Genomic DNA, 14,774 nt, shown 5'->3' on the forward strand with positions numbered 1-14,774 from the left:
AATAATTAGCACTATAAAATATAAATAATTAGTTATCTTATATTTTTGAACTGTAAATACTCAGAGTTGCTATAACATATGACAAAAAATAATTACTTTGAAATTATAATATACTATAATCTTCAATATTGATAAACCTATTCTTTTATTCACTTTTTATTCACAATAATCTTTATAAAATAATAAAGTTTTTAGCTCACTTTAATATAACACCCAACACATTAAAATTTGATAATACTATATTATATATTAATACTACTAATTACGTGAGTATATTGTTTTGATTTTAAGAATTCTCTAGTTCTAATTTTTTATTTTTTTATTTTGATTTCTTTAAATTCTTAAATCTTGGACCATTACAGTTGAACCTCGATAAAATCATATGTTCTTATATCATCTATTTCATATTTTAAATATATTAAAATATTTAACTATAACATGCAATAAATTAAATTTGATACATGGTGTACGAGGGGAGTGTTATATTGCTAACTCATAACTTAATTGCTAACTACAACTAAATAATAGCCATTATATATTTAAATTAAGGGCTTAGATCATTAATTCCTAAATGTCAATACGATCAACGAAAAACGTCAATAAGTCCATAGGATTAATTCCAAAAAATATCAATAGGGGTATTAAAGTCAATTAACTACATGTTTAGTTATAACTAACTTTTAAAAGAAATCCCAAAACTTTAAATTCATATAACATATATCAAAATAAAGACAATTTCATAAGGATTCCAACGATATCCTACATACATATGTTCCGACATCAAAATTTGAAGAAAATTTTGAAAATTTTTAATTTTTTCGTACAAGCAGAAATGTCAACATACTATATAAAATATATCAATATAAAACATGTAGAATGCCAATATAAGCAATGGATTAACATTCTTAAATCATTGTATTGACATTCTCAAAGCACTGTGTTGATATTTTCGAAACACTATATTGACATTTTCATCCAAAATCCTAATTTGAAGTTTTTTTTTATCTTTTTTTATTTTATTAATAAAAAAGAAAATTACACGTGGCAAATTTTAGACCACACGTTTTCTAAAATCTTATGGCCTTAAATTAATTGTAGTTAGCAATTAAATGATGAGTTAGCAATTGATCACTCCCCTGGTATACGAATACTAATTGAGTTTAGTATTTACAGTTTTAAGTTTAATTCTTTATTTTATAGAATTGTTTGTAATTTCAATTTTAATTCTTTATTTTATAGAATTATAGTTTCTTTAATTTATTATTTTTGAAAGATTATGTTTAACACTGATCAATAAATAATCGCATACTAATAAGTCATAACTCATCTAATTAATATTTTTAAAATATGTAATTAATATTAAAAATATGCAATTAATATTTTCTCTTTTCTGCATGGACCATTATCTCAGCTCAAATAACTGTAGCATGCTATAAATTAAAATTTAATATAGGATATAGTATTCATTAAGTTTACAGTTCTGATTTTAAGAATTTCTTAATTTTAATTTTAATTTTTTATCCAAAATTTCAGTTTCTTAATTCTTAATTTTTGGAACGTTATGTAGAATCTCAATAAAAAAAATTAAACGTATGTTCTTAACTCATCTGTATTTAAATATATATAATTAGTATTTTCTTTTTTATAGCTCTTTGCTCAATTCTTTAATATTTTAATGCTATAGTTCGTATTTTCTCTTATTTTTTTTTGTAAAATATTAAAGTTTTTAACTAAATTCACTATATCATGGAACAAAGTAAAATTTTATATATAACGTGTTAACACTCATTGAGTATGTGGTTTTGATTTTAATCGAGTCCAACAAGGTCTTAGATAACAAGGGCTCACTGTTAATCGAGAGGTTCCGAAAAAAATTTCTTAGGATCCAAGTAAGTACTGTTGACTAAAAGAATCGTTCATTCTAGCTACGAAGGTCGCACTCCCTCATTTTTCCCGAGCCTGAACATGGCAACGTCGTTCTACGAAACCGTGGATTCCAAGTTGAGATTCATCGTATCGTCGAAAATAACTATTTTTGATGGTCGCATCTTCAAAGTCTTCTTCTTGCCATGTCACATAGTCTTTTTCGATTGCCATTATACACGTGGTCTTAATGTCGTCGTATTTGTGTCGCGTCGCCATTTTGGCCTGGTATGCAAGATTGCATAGTTTTATTAGATCTTAGGTATGATCTCGCCATTGTAAGGATACACCAAAGTTCGGAATATACTTATTTTCGTTGGTTCTATCACTCAGGAAAGTGATACTGCAGTTGTCAACCTACAACTAAGTTTTAGCACGTTCAGTCTGGCCTACTCCTTAGGCACTCTATAATTTCAAGCATAGCTTTAAGTCTCATACTAGTCATTCCTCGTTTCTACTGTTGATATAAGCGCTGTGATCGTACAACTAAGGCATACTAGGTTCCAAGAAGTCCAGGTCTAAGCATCGCAAACATTGCAACATAATTCCACGTAATCACATTCGCATTTCACAATTTTCACAAGTTCTCATACAACATTCAACGGATCACCATTCGGGAAGCATCGCTTCACATTCACAATATTTCCAACACTTAAAGCATGCTTTCTATTTTCACAAAAATAACATTTCCCACCGAAATTTTCAAGAGCAATATATTTCAATCATAAGTCATGGTAATAATTTGTACCTCTTTCTTCGTGTTTGAACGGGTCGAGTTGCGGTGTTGAGCCTTCCGTATTTAGTGCGTTAGTAAATGATTACAAGGATAGGTTTGAAATTTTGAAAAGACTCTTGGGTCCAGAGCGGAAAGAAACTGTGGCTTTGATACCAACTGTAACAGCCCGCCCTCCTAGGGTACAATAAATGCGGTGACTGCTACCAAAACTGACTTAAAAGAGTTTACATAGGCTAGGGTTCCATTTAAAGAGGCTTGACCTAAGTATAAAACGGACTATCAGAGTCGCAAGTCAAAGGTTTAATCAAGAGAAATAAATGAAGGATAAGTACTATAAAGTATGATCAATACTGAAGGGTTCAATAAATCCCAATGATATCACAAGATGTCTCAAGATTCTAAAACGAAAGGAACAAGTGCAAAATATCCAAATAATACTAAAGTGTTTCAAAGAAAATTCAGCGGAAACGACCAAGAGAAAGTGCAGCTATGTATGGAGACACAACTACGCTTGAAGTTCAAAACACCCAACTTAATTAGTTAATATGCTCAACACCCGCCACCGCTTGTCGTCGTTCAACCTGCACATAAGGAAAACACATGCAGGGCTGAGTATTTTGAAATACTCAGTGAACTCGTTGCCAAAAACATTTTATAAGTTATGCCACCCTAACCATAGTGAACTCGAGGTTTTACACTTTTCAAGATAAATATTCAACGAGTATCACAAAAATATTTCCATAGATTGGCCAATCAAACAACCCCCCAATTTCCTCATCACTTTCCACAATCTCATCATTTCCATAGTGCGACGAAAGTGTGGTCACACTTTTCGCCCACGAGACCGGCCGACTAGCAAGGACGGCTCCCGATCCCACCGTGTACACAGCCTGGTAGGGTTTGCGGCCCGTACTCAGACCCGAATTCGTTTAAACATATCCATAGCCACTGTAGCCTAATGGAGCGTACTCACAAACTAGGCATCAGACACACAATATCATCACAAAACAAACATAGGCATGACATAACAGTTACACCACTCTTATCTCTCCACTTTCATAAATTTGCAACATAAAAGAGTTTAGGAATAAAGTCCACCTCGATTGCTTAGATTTCAAGTATGTTCTTTTCTTTGTTATCCTGCTTCGCAACCGAGGTTTCACCTTTTAATCACATAGGCATATATCACAAATCAGATTCAACACAAACTCCTAACTCATGCATGTCTCAACGCTTTTCCCTTTTCCCATCGATTTATCTTAACGTCATCAATCAAGGCCATGTTCATCACATAAGTTCCATTCACATCTCAACTCTAGATCTAACATCAACATGTGTCACACAAGGGTATTTTGCCAACATGCACACACCACACAAACATACACACACACACACACGCTACACACACGCGCGCATACATGCACACACACGCACACATGCATACATATTTTCCATATCCCTTTTATCCCACTTTCACTCAACAAGATGCATGAGGGTTCGAGAATACCGATTAATCGGTCAGAAAGAAGAGGAATCAAGTAGAAAGAAGAAGATTAACATGAAAATACCTTTTTGAGAAAAACGAACAGTAGAAACGAAGTAAAGACTTGGTTCTTCAAAAATCTTGAGGCTCAAACTCTATTTCTTCTCAAAGGATGAAGGATTATTGGAGAAAATTGAGAGAGCAGGAAAAGAGGGAGGGGGCGAAAATTGTGATGGCTAGGGTTAGGGGTTTCTCTTATTTATAGTGCTCAATAAGATCTTTAGGTAAATAATATAGAATATTTGGTAAGATTTGATTCTCCATAATTAATTAAAAACAAATATTGTGGAGTTGGGAGGAAGAAAAAGATCTAGGGTTCAAGCATGGGGATTTTCGAAATATATGGCTTTTAATTAGCCAAGATTTTGTTTTGTATATTTTACGGAGTAGAATAAAATATCACGGAGCAAAATAAAAAATCCTCCCCATTGGGAAAAGAAATAGGCGTGTATTTGCTCCTTTAAATAAGGAATGGATCTTTAATATTAACTAAAATAAGATATGGCAAGATCTCCTTGAGGTATAGAAAGACTTGGTAGAATATTTAAATTCTAGGTATGGAAGGAAATCAATAAGGGATCAATTAAAAAATTAAATAATTCTTCCTTCCCAAATATAGGTGATTTTCGAAAATCACCTTAAAACAATAGGGTTCGATTTTTCTTATTAGGAAATAGAGAATAATTGGGTTTTGGATTTAATTTGGATAAATATCCCAAGAATTAAATTAAATCCGGAAAAATGAGATTTTCTCCACTAAGGCTATGATTTTTGAAAATTCCAAGGAAAAGGTTATGGAATAGTATCCTAAAAATCTCACTCACCCTTAAACAATTAAATCATCACATAATTTCACCTTTAATTCAAATATTCGCATGCCACGTCATATAATCAACAAGTTTGACTTTTCAAACTTCCAACGCAACCCTAAACCGGACTCGGTCATAACTTCGTTCCTCAATTAATTCACGTCTCCTAAGTCATAAATTAGGAAATTAAATTTTTGGCTCTAAAATTAGGGTTCGAAAAAGTGGGGTGTTACATATATAGAATACTACGTTAAATAATTATAAATATAAAATTAAATAAACTCTAAATTAAATAACATAAAAATATATGTTAATTACTACACTTATCGTTAAAACATACATACTTCACTACTAAAGTACTATCAATATTAAATTGATATAAAATAATAAAATATGCAACTAAAAAGTATAACGGGGACAATAACATCGTCATAAAAAGATAATGAGGTACAAAACAAATAAAACATAAACATTAGAACAACAAAACAATAGTTTGTAAGACATAAAAAAACTTACATGTGAACAATCTTAATTGTAAATTAATAAGAATAGCAAAATAAAGAAAATAAAATAAGTAATCAAACACAAACACCAATATCTTGATGACTCTTCCTCAGCCTTATTTTCCTCCTTCATCTCCAAATTAATGATTTATGCATATGCGCAAAAACAAATGTGATAGTTTATGATCTTCGTCTTCTTTGCTTACTTTCGTCATTTCGTTGCTTTAGGTGTTTTCTTTGCATGAAAACTATGGAGTGACGAAGTTGGTGACAAATGTGTAATGTTGTAGCTTCAACATATTATAGATAGTCAGAGCTTATGTGATTTCTATATTTGTAAAAATAGAACTATTATAGTCTGGACATAAAAATTAAAACAAAACTAATAAAAATAAAACAAACTAACATCAAGAAAAAACTGTGATATGAACTAACATCGTTGAAACAAATTAATCTCAAATAAATATACTACTATAGGTAAAGAGCAATAACTATATTTAGAAAAATTGTTCCTTTTGCAAAGAATCATTGATGCAATGGGACATGACAATGAGGAATAAATTATATACTAGCAAATGATACATATTTATAGACAAAAAGTTGAAAGTATTATGTAAATTCCTTGGAGTCGTGCCTTGAATCCTTGTTCCTTACATGAAAAAATAAACAATGAATGATTTTAATTTTAGATAAATAACTAAAAATTAGTAATAAGCTAAGCATCGACATACATACTATCTGATCATGGAACACACATTCCAAGAAGATTACAATGGTTTGTCCACGTTTAATGAACATAAACATGCATGCACAACACTCGAATCACTGACGAAGTATTGTTAGGTTGTAGATCGTTAAGGAATGTGAATTCCATGATGTGAACAAATTTTTAATTTTGCAAATTTGTGATGGAGTGAGGGGAGACGATGAGGAAGTGAAATAAAATCTTGCAAATTATACATATTTATAGATATCGTATTCAAATGAATCATTAATGTTGCGGTTACAAAATAATAAGGAACAATTATATTTTGTCCAATCACTAATTTGAATATTGTGAGTCAACAATGTAACTCCTAAATTGAGTGAGACTAATAATCATGAAAATAATTGCCAAAGTAACTGTAAAATAAATATACATAACTATAATATGGTGATTAGTTAGTCCATAAATATTTAAATTGATCCCATTACTAATAAATATTCTGGAATAAATATTTTAAAAGAATGTCAAAACTCGCATTTTATATATTTATAGATAATAATAATAATAATAATAATAATAATAATAATATAATAAGATCATCTTCTATTGCTTATAGCATCATATTCCAAAATCAAGACCAAGTCTCCACCCTAAGATTTTAAATTGAGTGGATGAGATTAAATCTTACGAATCTCAATAAATAGTAGAAAAAATATCAACAAAAGGGTAAGATCGTCATTTTGTTATCATATGATAATTTTCGTTTTTTCTTATATTAACATAGTGTATTACAAATATCAACACAGTGACATGAGTATTTCAGCACAAGTGCACGAAAATATCAACCCAGTTTTATTGAGATTTCACATGCGTTATATTGAGATTTCACATGCATTATATTGAGATTTTATATGCAATATAATGAGATTTCATCAAATCATTGATGCACTATTTTTTAGCACTATAAATACCTGCAAGTATACATAGTAGGAATAGTATAGTTAAAGGTCAATACCGGATATCGAACACGGGGAAAACGAACACAAAGTGTCTCTACTAAAACTGAATTATAATTAGGAGAACCGAAAGTTTTGGGAATTTTTGAAAACTAAAAACTATAGGAAGCAAATAACAACTAATTGCAGATAAATCACAGAGATAAAAGTATAGAGATAAGGGGAATTCCAATGATGTGCGTTCATAGTTATGGTTATACAAATTCCAAACTACAATACCATAGCACAATTATTACTTTGATAGAACGAGTCACCTAGCTTATGCTCATGCGATGCAAACGTTGATTACTAACATTAGGGTTGTCAATCCTAACACGTAACTCCAAAAAGCTCCTAAGACCCTTGAAAAGTCCTCACTCTCAATTAATATTGTCATTTTAAAGTAAGCTAACTGTAGCGTCTACTAAGTGGACCTAACTCGCTAGAACTCTCTCACATGTATGAAGCAAGTTATATTAAATCATACACGATTGTGTCACTCAATCATGAAGCGTCAAGATTAACTTAGGGAAGAAACAAAGTAAAAATAAAACGGATATTAAATACTCCCTCCATCCTACTTAAAATGAAACATTTGGGAATCGGCACGGGATTTTATGTAGTGTTGTTTTGTGAATTGATGAGGAGAGAGTAAAGTAAGAGAGATGAAAAAGTAGAGATAGAGTTATTTCTATTTTAGGAAACATTTCATTTTTAATGGGACAAACAAAAAAGGAAAATGTTTCATTTTTAATGGGACAGGGGGAGTAGAAAACTGGAATTGTATAACCAAAGTCGTTACTAACACATCGCTAAAATCCTATGAGTTTAGTTACACATAATGGAATAAGCTAAACACATAGATTGAAGGGAAGACAATTTGAACATAAAACTAAAGCAAATAAAACCCGTAGGTTGAATCCTTTTCATTCTTGATATTCTTGAAATCCTTCTTCAACTCCTTGCACAATGACGTACTCTAGCTTTTGATCTATGAGAATTTATGTTGCAAAAAGAAGGTCTAAATTGATGAAGCTTGAGGTCCTATTTATAGGAGAAAGTCATTCCTCATTGTAGAAAGAAAAGATCTTCCAAATATGGCAAATATTGGAGCAGAATCTAGGGCTCTCGGATTCGCCACCTTTCTCCGGTGGACCGCCGCATCTTCTCTGACGGTCTCCGCGCCGCAGTCCAGAGCCTCTGTCTCTTCGGCGGCGGGCCGCCGCATGTCATCTAGCGGTCGCCGGACGAGACTCTTTTCAAAGCATGATTTTCCGTGGCGGCCCGCTACACATCACTGATCGCCGAGCGCCGGCGGTCGCCGTTTGAACTCCAGATTTCCAGACTTTGCGTTTTGACTCCCTTTTTTGGCTCAAATATGCACATTTCTCACAAAACACTTCAAAATACCAAAATGTATAAAGTATGCAATTATTGAACATGTAGAGTGACTTTGACATAAAAAACGGACCAAATAATGGCCTTAAAACAATGCAAAATCCAAGCGTATCAACTCCCCCAAACTTTCTTTTTTGTTTGTACTCGAACAAAATAATAAAGACACAAGAATAGACGCATGGAATGCACAAGGACTAGACGTCGTAATTGCCTCGAAAGATGAAAGAATAGATTAAGCATGAATTAACATAATCAAATCAAGCAAGGCTTATTAGTGCATTTTCATTACTAACTCATGGAACACCTTGAATTCATGCACTCACATGTGGCAAACTTCCAAAGATGGGAAGTGTTCTCTCACTCTCAAAGTGTATAAAGGTAATATGTATAAGCACTCAAATCATGCATCATGCAAAGTTCACCATAGGCTTGCTCAAAGTCTAATCCCTCCTCTACTAGATGTGATTAAGCATCAAAAGTCCGAAAGTTCTTTATCTTTGGTTGTAATGTAGGCTCTTAGGTAGGTGAAGAATATTTGGCTAAAAAGTGACTCTCAAACATAAAAATATCCCAAGTAAAGTTAAATTGACTCCACTTTTCTAATAACCCAAGACACTTCTAACACTTTATTTTCTCCGTCAACTCATTTTCCAATCCTTTGATATCCTTTTCTTTTCACAACCTTTCACACCTTTTTTTTTTTCGTAAGCATCCTTTCTAAGTTCAAGCACTACTTTTAATACTTTCCTCCTTATCTCTCCAATTCCTTTACAAAATAAGATAAGAAAAACTAATTAATCCAAAGAATTGTCTCCATTTATTTGGCTTCCAAATGAATAGGTTTAAATGATCAAAATTGGCTCCAAAGGGAAAAATTTTAAAAATTTGAGAGGGTCGAAAATTTTAGGTATAAAAGTAGACTAGAAAAGATGGCCAATCATCCTCCTAAATCAACTTAAACACTATGTAAACTTAGGCAGACTAGGAGAAGTTCTAGAAACATATACATGTATGTAGATAAATCACACAAGAAGAAATTTAAAGCTCAAATTCTCACAAGGTATAAGCATGAATCAAGGCGAACAAACAATTCACTAATTATGGACCTTTTTACCAAACCATCAAATCAAGACGTCAAGCCATACTTAAACATAGATGGAATGTAATATCATCGACAACTAAGTCTAAAGTGTGTTCCTAAGCATGCGTGTTTCTAAGTTCTTCATGTTAAGTTCATGACATGGATTCAATAAAACATTTTAGAAAATAAAATTCACCTACGGGATTTTTGAAAAACAAAAGCAAAAACAAACTAAAAACCCTAAAACAAAAACCTAAACTCACGGTCCACTACTTCATCCCCCCAAACTTATTTACAAAAAAGTGTAAAATAAGTTTGTAGAGTCGGTTGAGACGTGAGTGAATTACCAAATATAAAACACACCTTGAAAAATTTCACGTAGAGGCTTGACGGGGTGAAACTTTGAAAAAATCAAAAAATTCGCGCTCGGAATTGAGCTCAGGTGGCGGTCTGTCGCGGCCTGTCCGGCGGTCGCCGCACGAAATCAGATGGTTCCAGCGATCAGGTGGCGGACCGCCGCAGCATATGTGGCGATCGCCACATAGGGGTCAGAACCTGCGAAAAAAATTTCAAAGCACAAAATTAAACCAAAACCAAAAAGTACTTAAAAATTAAAACAAATATTGTTAAAATGGTTGGGTTGTCTCCCAACAAGCGCTCGTTTAAAATCATTAGCTTGACTTTGTCCGAACTTTAGTACTTTTTCACACGGTGGCCATTAGCTTGAAACAATTGGCCATCTGGGGCTAGCAACTCAAATGTTCCACTGTCGTAGATTTTCTTGTTCATGTAAGGGCCGGTCCATTTGGATTTCAACTTCCCGGGGAATTGAGAAAGTCTCGAATTGTGCAACAAAACTACATCCCCCAAGGTGAGCTCACGCGGACTGATCATCCTATCATGGTAAGCTTTCACTCGTTCCTTGTACGTAGATGAGCTACCATAGGCCTCCATTCGAAATTCATCCAGTTCGTTGAGAAAGAGACGTCTCTCCTCACCGGCCTTTTGAAAGTCTTGGTTCAACTTCTTGATTACTCAATACGACCTGTACTCCATCTCAAGAGACAAATGGCATGATCTAACTGAAGGGCCCAATACTTTCTATTTACACTCACTGTCTTTTGTAGAACTGACTTGATCTCCCTGTTTGCTAACTCAGGCTGCCCATACGCTTGAGGATGGTATGACGAGGTGACTCTATGCTTGACTCAGTATTTGTCCAACACGTTGTCTAGCCATCTATTGTTGAAGTGAGATCCCCCATCACTTATGAGAGCACGGGGTGTACCGAACCTAAAAAAGATATTTTTTCAAACAAAAGTAGGACAACCTTAAAATCGTTAGTTTTGGTTGGAATTGCTTCCACCCATCTAGACACATATCAACTGCAAGTAGGATATATTGTTACTCTCCTAATTTTGGGAATGGTCCCATAAAATCTATCCCCATACATGAAACAATTCTATCTCGATGATGGTGTTCATAGACATCTCCTTCTTCTTAGATATTCCTCCCGTGCGTTGGCATTTATTGCATTGGAGAACAAAGCTTGTGGAGTCACGAAAAATTGTAGGCCAATAGAACCCGTTTTGCAACACTTTGATCGTAGTCCTTTGCACACTGAAGTGTCTTCCGGTTGGTGACGAATGACATCTTTCAATTATGGCCGTCCAGTCCTCTTGAAGTACGCACCTCCTAAGTATAGTATCTGCACATCTTTTGAACAAGTAGGGCTCATCCCAAAGATAAGATCGTACATCACTATAAAATTTCTTCCTTTGATAAGGAGTAAGATCAGGAGGGTGTACCTTGGCTGCTACATAGTTAACAATATCGGCAAACCATGGAAAAGTGGCTTGAGTAAAGAACAGATGTTCATCGGGGAAATCCTCGTTGATTTCTTGTGATAAATCTTCTCCTTCCACTGGGTGCTCCAACCTTGACAAGTGATCTTCCACAACATTCTCACAACCTCGTCCATCCCTTATCTCAACATCAAACTCTTGAAGTAGCAAAATCCATCGAATGAGCCTAGATTTTGCATCTTTCTTCGCAAACAGGTGCCTAATAACTGCATGATCAGTGTAAACAATGGTTTTAGTCCCAACAAGATAAGCTCTAAATTTATCAAAAGAATAGACTATAGCAAGCATCTCCCTTTCAATAGTCGTATAATTAGCTTGAGTAGAATCTAAAGTTCTACTGGCATAATAAATGACTCTAAAAATTTTGTCCCTTTTCTGTCCCAAAGCTGAACCAACTGCAATGTCGCTTGCATCGCACATGATTTTGAATGGTTGACTCCAGTCTGGGGTGATGAGAATGGGAGCGCTTACTAAACCTTTCTTCAAGTTCTCAAAGGCCTGCAAGCAATCAGAAGTAAAATTAAATTTTACATCTTTTTCAAGCAACTTACAAAGATGTTTAGAAATTTTAGAAAAATCCTTGAAGAATCTCCAATAGAACCCTGCGTGCCCTAAAAAACTTCTCACTGCCTTCTCATTGGATGGAGGTGGGAGTTTCTCAATGGCTGCAATCTTCGCACTGTCAACTTCTATCCCTGCAGAAGACACTTTATGCCCTAGAACTATACATTCTTTCACCATGAAGTGACATTTCTCCCAATTGAGAACAAGGTTAGATTCTACACATCTCTGCAAAACCTTAGCAAAATTTTCAAGACAATGATCATATGATCATAAGATTTGTCAAACACAGAGAAATCATTTAAATTTTCAATTAAATCATGAAATATAGCCATCATACATCTCTGAAAAGTAGCAGGAGCGTTACATAAGCCAAAATACATCTTCCTATAGGCATAAATACCATAAGGGCAAGTAAAAGCAGACTTATGTTGATCTTCGGGAGCAATAGCAATTTGATTATAACCTGAGTAACCATCAAGATTGCAGTAGTAATCATATTCCCCTAGTCTATCAAGCATCTTATCAATGAAAGGTAAAGGGAAGTGATCTTTCCTAGTGGCTGCATTTAACATCCTATAATCAATGCAAACTCTCCAACTTGTGGCTACTCTAGTGGTTATCATCTCTCCATCCTTACCGGGTACTACAGTCATCCCCCCTTTCTTAACTACTACTTGTGTAGTACTTACCCATTCACTATCAGATATGGCACAGATAATCCCTGCATCTAGTAACTTAATCACTACTTTCCTCACTACATCTTGCATGATAGGATTAAACCTACGTTGATTTTGCACACGAGGTTTATGCCCTTCCTCAAGTAAAATTCTATGCATGCATGTGGTCGGGTTAATCCCCTTCAAGTCACTAATAGACCATCCTATTGCAGACCAATACTTGTTTAGCACGCACAACAACTTTTCACACTCTTTTTCACTCAAATAAGTAGACACGACAACTGGAAAAGTGTTATCTGGCCCTAGAAACGCGTACCTGAGATGGTCGGGGAGTGGTTTCAGCTCTACCTTAGGCCGTCCTCGAGGTTTTCCCAACGCTTTCTTTCTTTTTTCCTCTTCTTCGGGGGTGCGTAGTGGCAAGAATGCATTCCCATTTTGAGGGATTCTTTCAGGGAGCACCTCAAGTTCTGCAACCATAGCACAAACATTAGCATCACACAGTCTGTGAAAGAGTGAAAGAGTTTATGAGACAAGAGTTTATGAGACAAGATCCGAGGGGATCCTGAGTTTGATGATAGATGACTTCCACTTTCCCCACACAGTCTGTGACGACTTGAATGACGCTATATTCTTGATAGCCTCTTGCCCCTTCTTTTCCATGAAATTTTAAGGCGTCGTAGATGTTGAAGGTGATGCTCTCATCATGCAGTTCCAATGTTAACTCCCCCTTCTGCACATCTATCATGGCTCCCCTAGTAGCTAAAAATAGCCTTCCAAGAATCAACGGTACCTTCTTGTCTTTATGCATGTCCAACACAACAAAATCAGCTGGGAAAATAAATTCTCCTACTTTTACCAAGACATCTTCCACTACTCTCATCGGTGTTGTTGTGCTCTGATCCGCCATTTGCAAGGTAATTGAGGTGGGGCAGATGTTATCAACATCAAGTTTCCTGTAAAAAGACAAAGGCATCAAATTAATACTGGATCCGAGATCACACGGTGCTCTACCTTTCACATCATTCCCTAAAACACAAGATAAAGTAAAACTCCCTGGATCTTCGTGTTTAGTGGGTAATCCCTTTTGAATAATTGCACTGCAGTTTTCTGTTAGGCCCACTATCTCATACTTTCCCCACTTCTTCTTCTTAGCGACCACATCCTTTACAAACTTGGCGTAGTTGGGCATTAGTTGCAGAGCTTCTACCAGTGGAATGTTGATGTGGACTTTGCTCATTGCTTCCAAGAATTTGGCAAACTGGGCGTCAAGCTTCTTGCTCTTCAATCGTTGAGGATATGGAATGGAGACACTACTGTATGGCGGAGCGTCCAACTGCTGCCTCTCGGCCGGCGGACTATCGCGATGAGGTGTGGCGGTCGCCGGGACATCATCAGTGTCTATTCCAGAATCTACCTCAACCTGCTGGGGAATAGCTGGCGGGCCGCCGTGGTGTGGTGCGGTGGACCGCTGCGCATCTTCGACTGCCTCATAGTTGGGCTACTTTTCTGCCTCCTTCCTTCCTCTGCCTAGGTCTCCTGCCTCCGGAGGTTAGTATGTGGTCCCGCTACGCAGTTGCACATCATGACACTTTTCCTTCGGGTTTATTTCTGGCAAGCTAGGAATCGTTCCCGGAGTGTGTTTGCTCCCTATAGATGTAGCTAGGATCCCAATGTTGAATTCGAGCATCCCGACTTGAGTGACGAGGTTTGCCAATCCTCTTTCCAAGATGCTTGTATTTCTTTCCACATTTTCCGAGATGCTTGTATGTTCAAGAACTTCAGCAATGCAGATTTCTAACAGTTCCTCCCAATTGGAGCGGGGTTGATCCTCCACACCTGCACATATTTAAGAATAATCATAAGAACAATAGTCTTGTGCATAGGTGGAGTAATCAGAGCAGTCTAGGTTATAGAATGATCCCCCATGGTCGGGGCTATAGCACTCTTCGTAATATCCCCCTTGGTGCTCGTCAT

The 14,774-nt window shown here is 35.4% G+C and overlaps 1 protein-coding gene across 1 annotated transcript; it reads right to left on the reverse strand.

Annotated features, from left to right (window-relative positions):
• Positions 1-11,133: 11,133 nt before the first annotated feature.
• On the reverse strand, positions 11,134-14,774 carry LOC148926391 (uncharacterized). Its single transcript, XM_089059115.1, has 8 exons — positions 14,744-14,774; positions 14,380-14,636; positions 13,931-14,268; positions 13,440-13,753; positions 12,813-13,267; positions 12,524-12,586; positions 12,187-12,357; positions 11,134-12,057 (listed from the first exon to the last, which is right to left on the reverse strand). Exons 1-8 carry the CDS (start codon positions 14,772-14,774, stop codon positions 11,134-11,136), a joined length of 2,553 nt encoding a protein of 850 aa, XP_088915241.1.

This window comes from Salvia hispanica, chromosome 5 (assembly GCF_029641045.1).
Source record: "Salvia hispanica isolate PSC_SH4W2 chromosome 5, Shi_PSC_v1, whole genome shotgun sequence".
NCBI lineage: Eukaryota > Viridiplantae > Streptophyta > Magnoliopsida > Lamiales > Lamiaceae > Salvia > Salvia hispanica.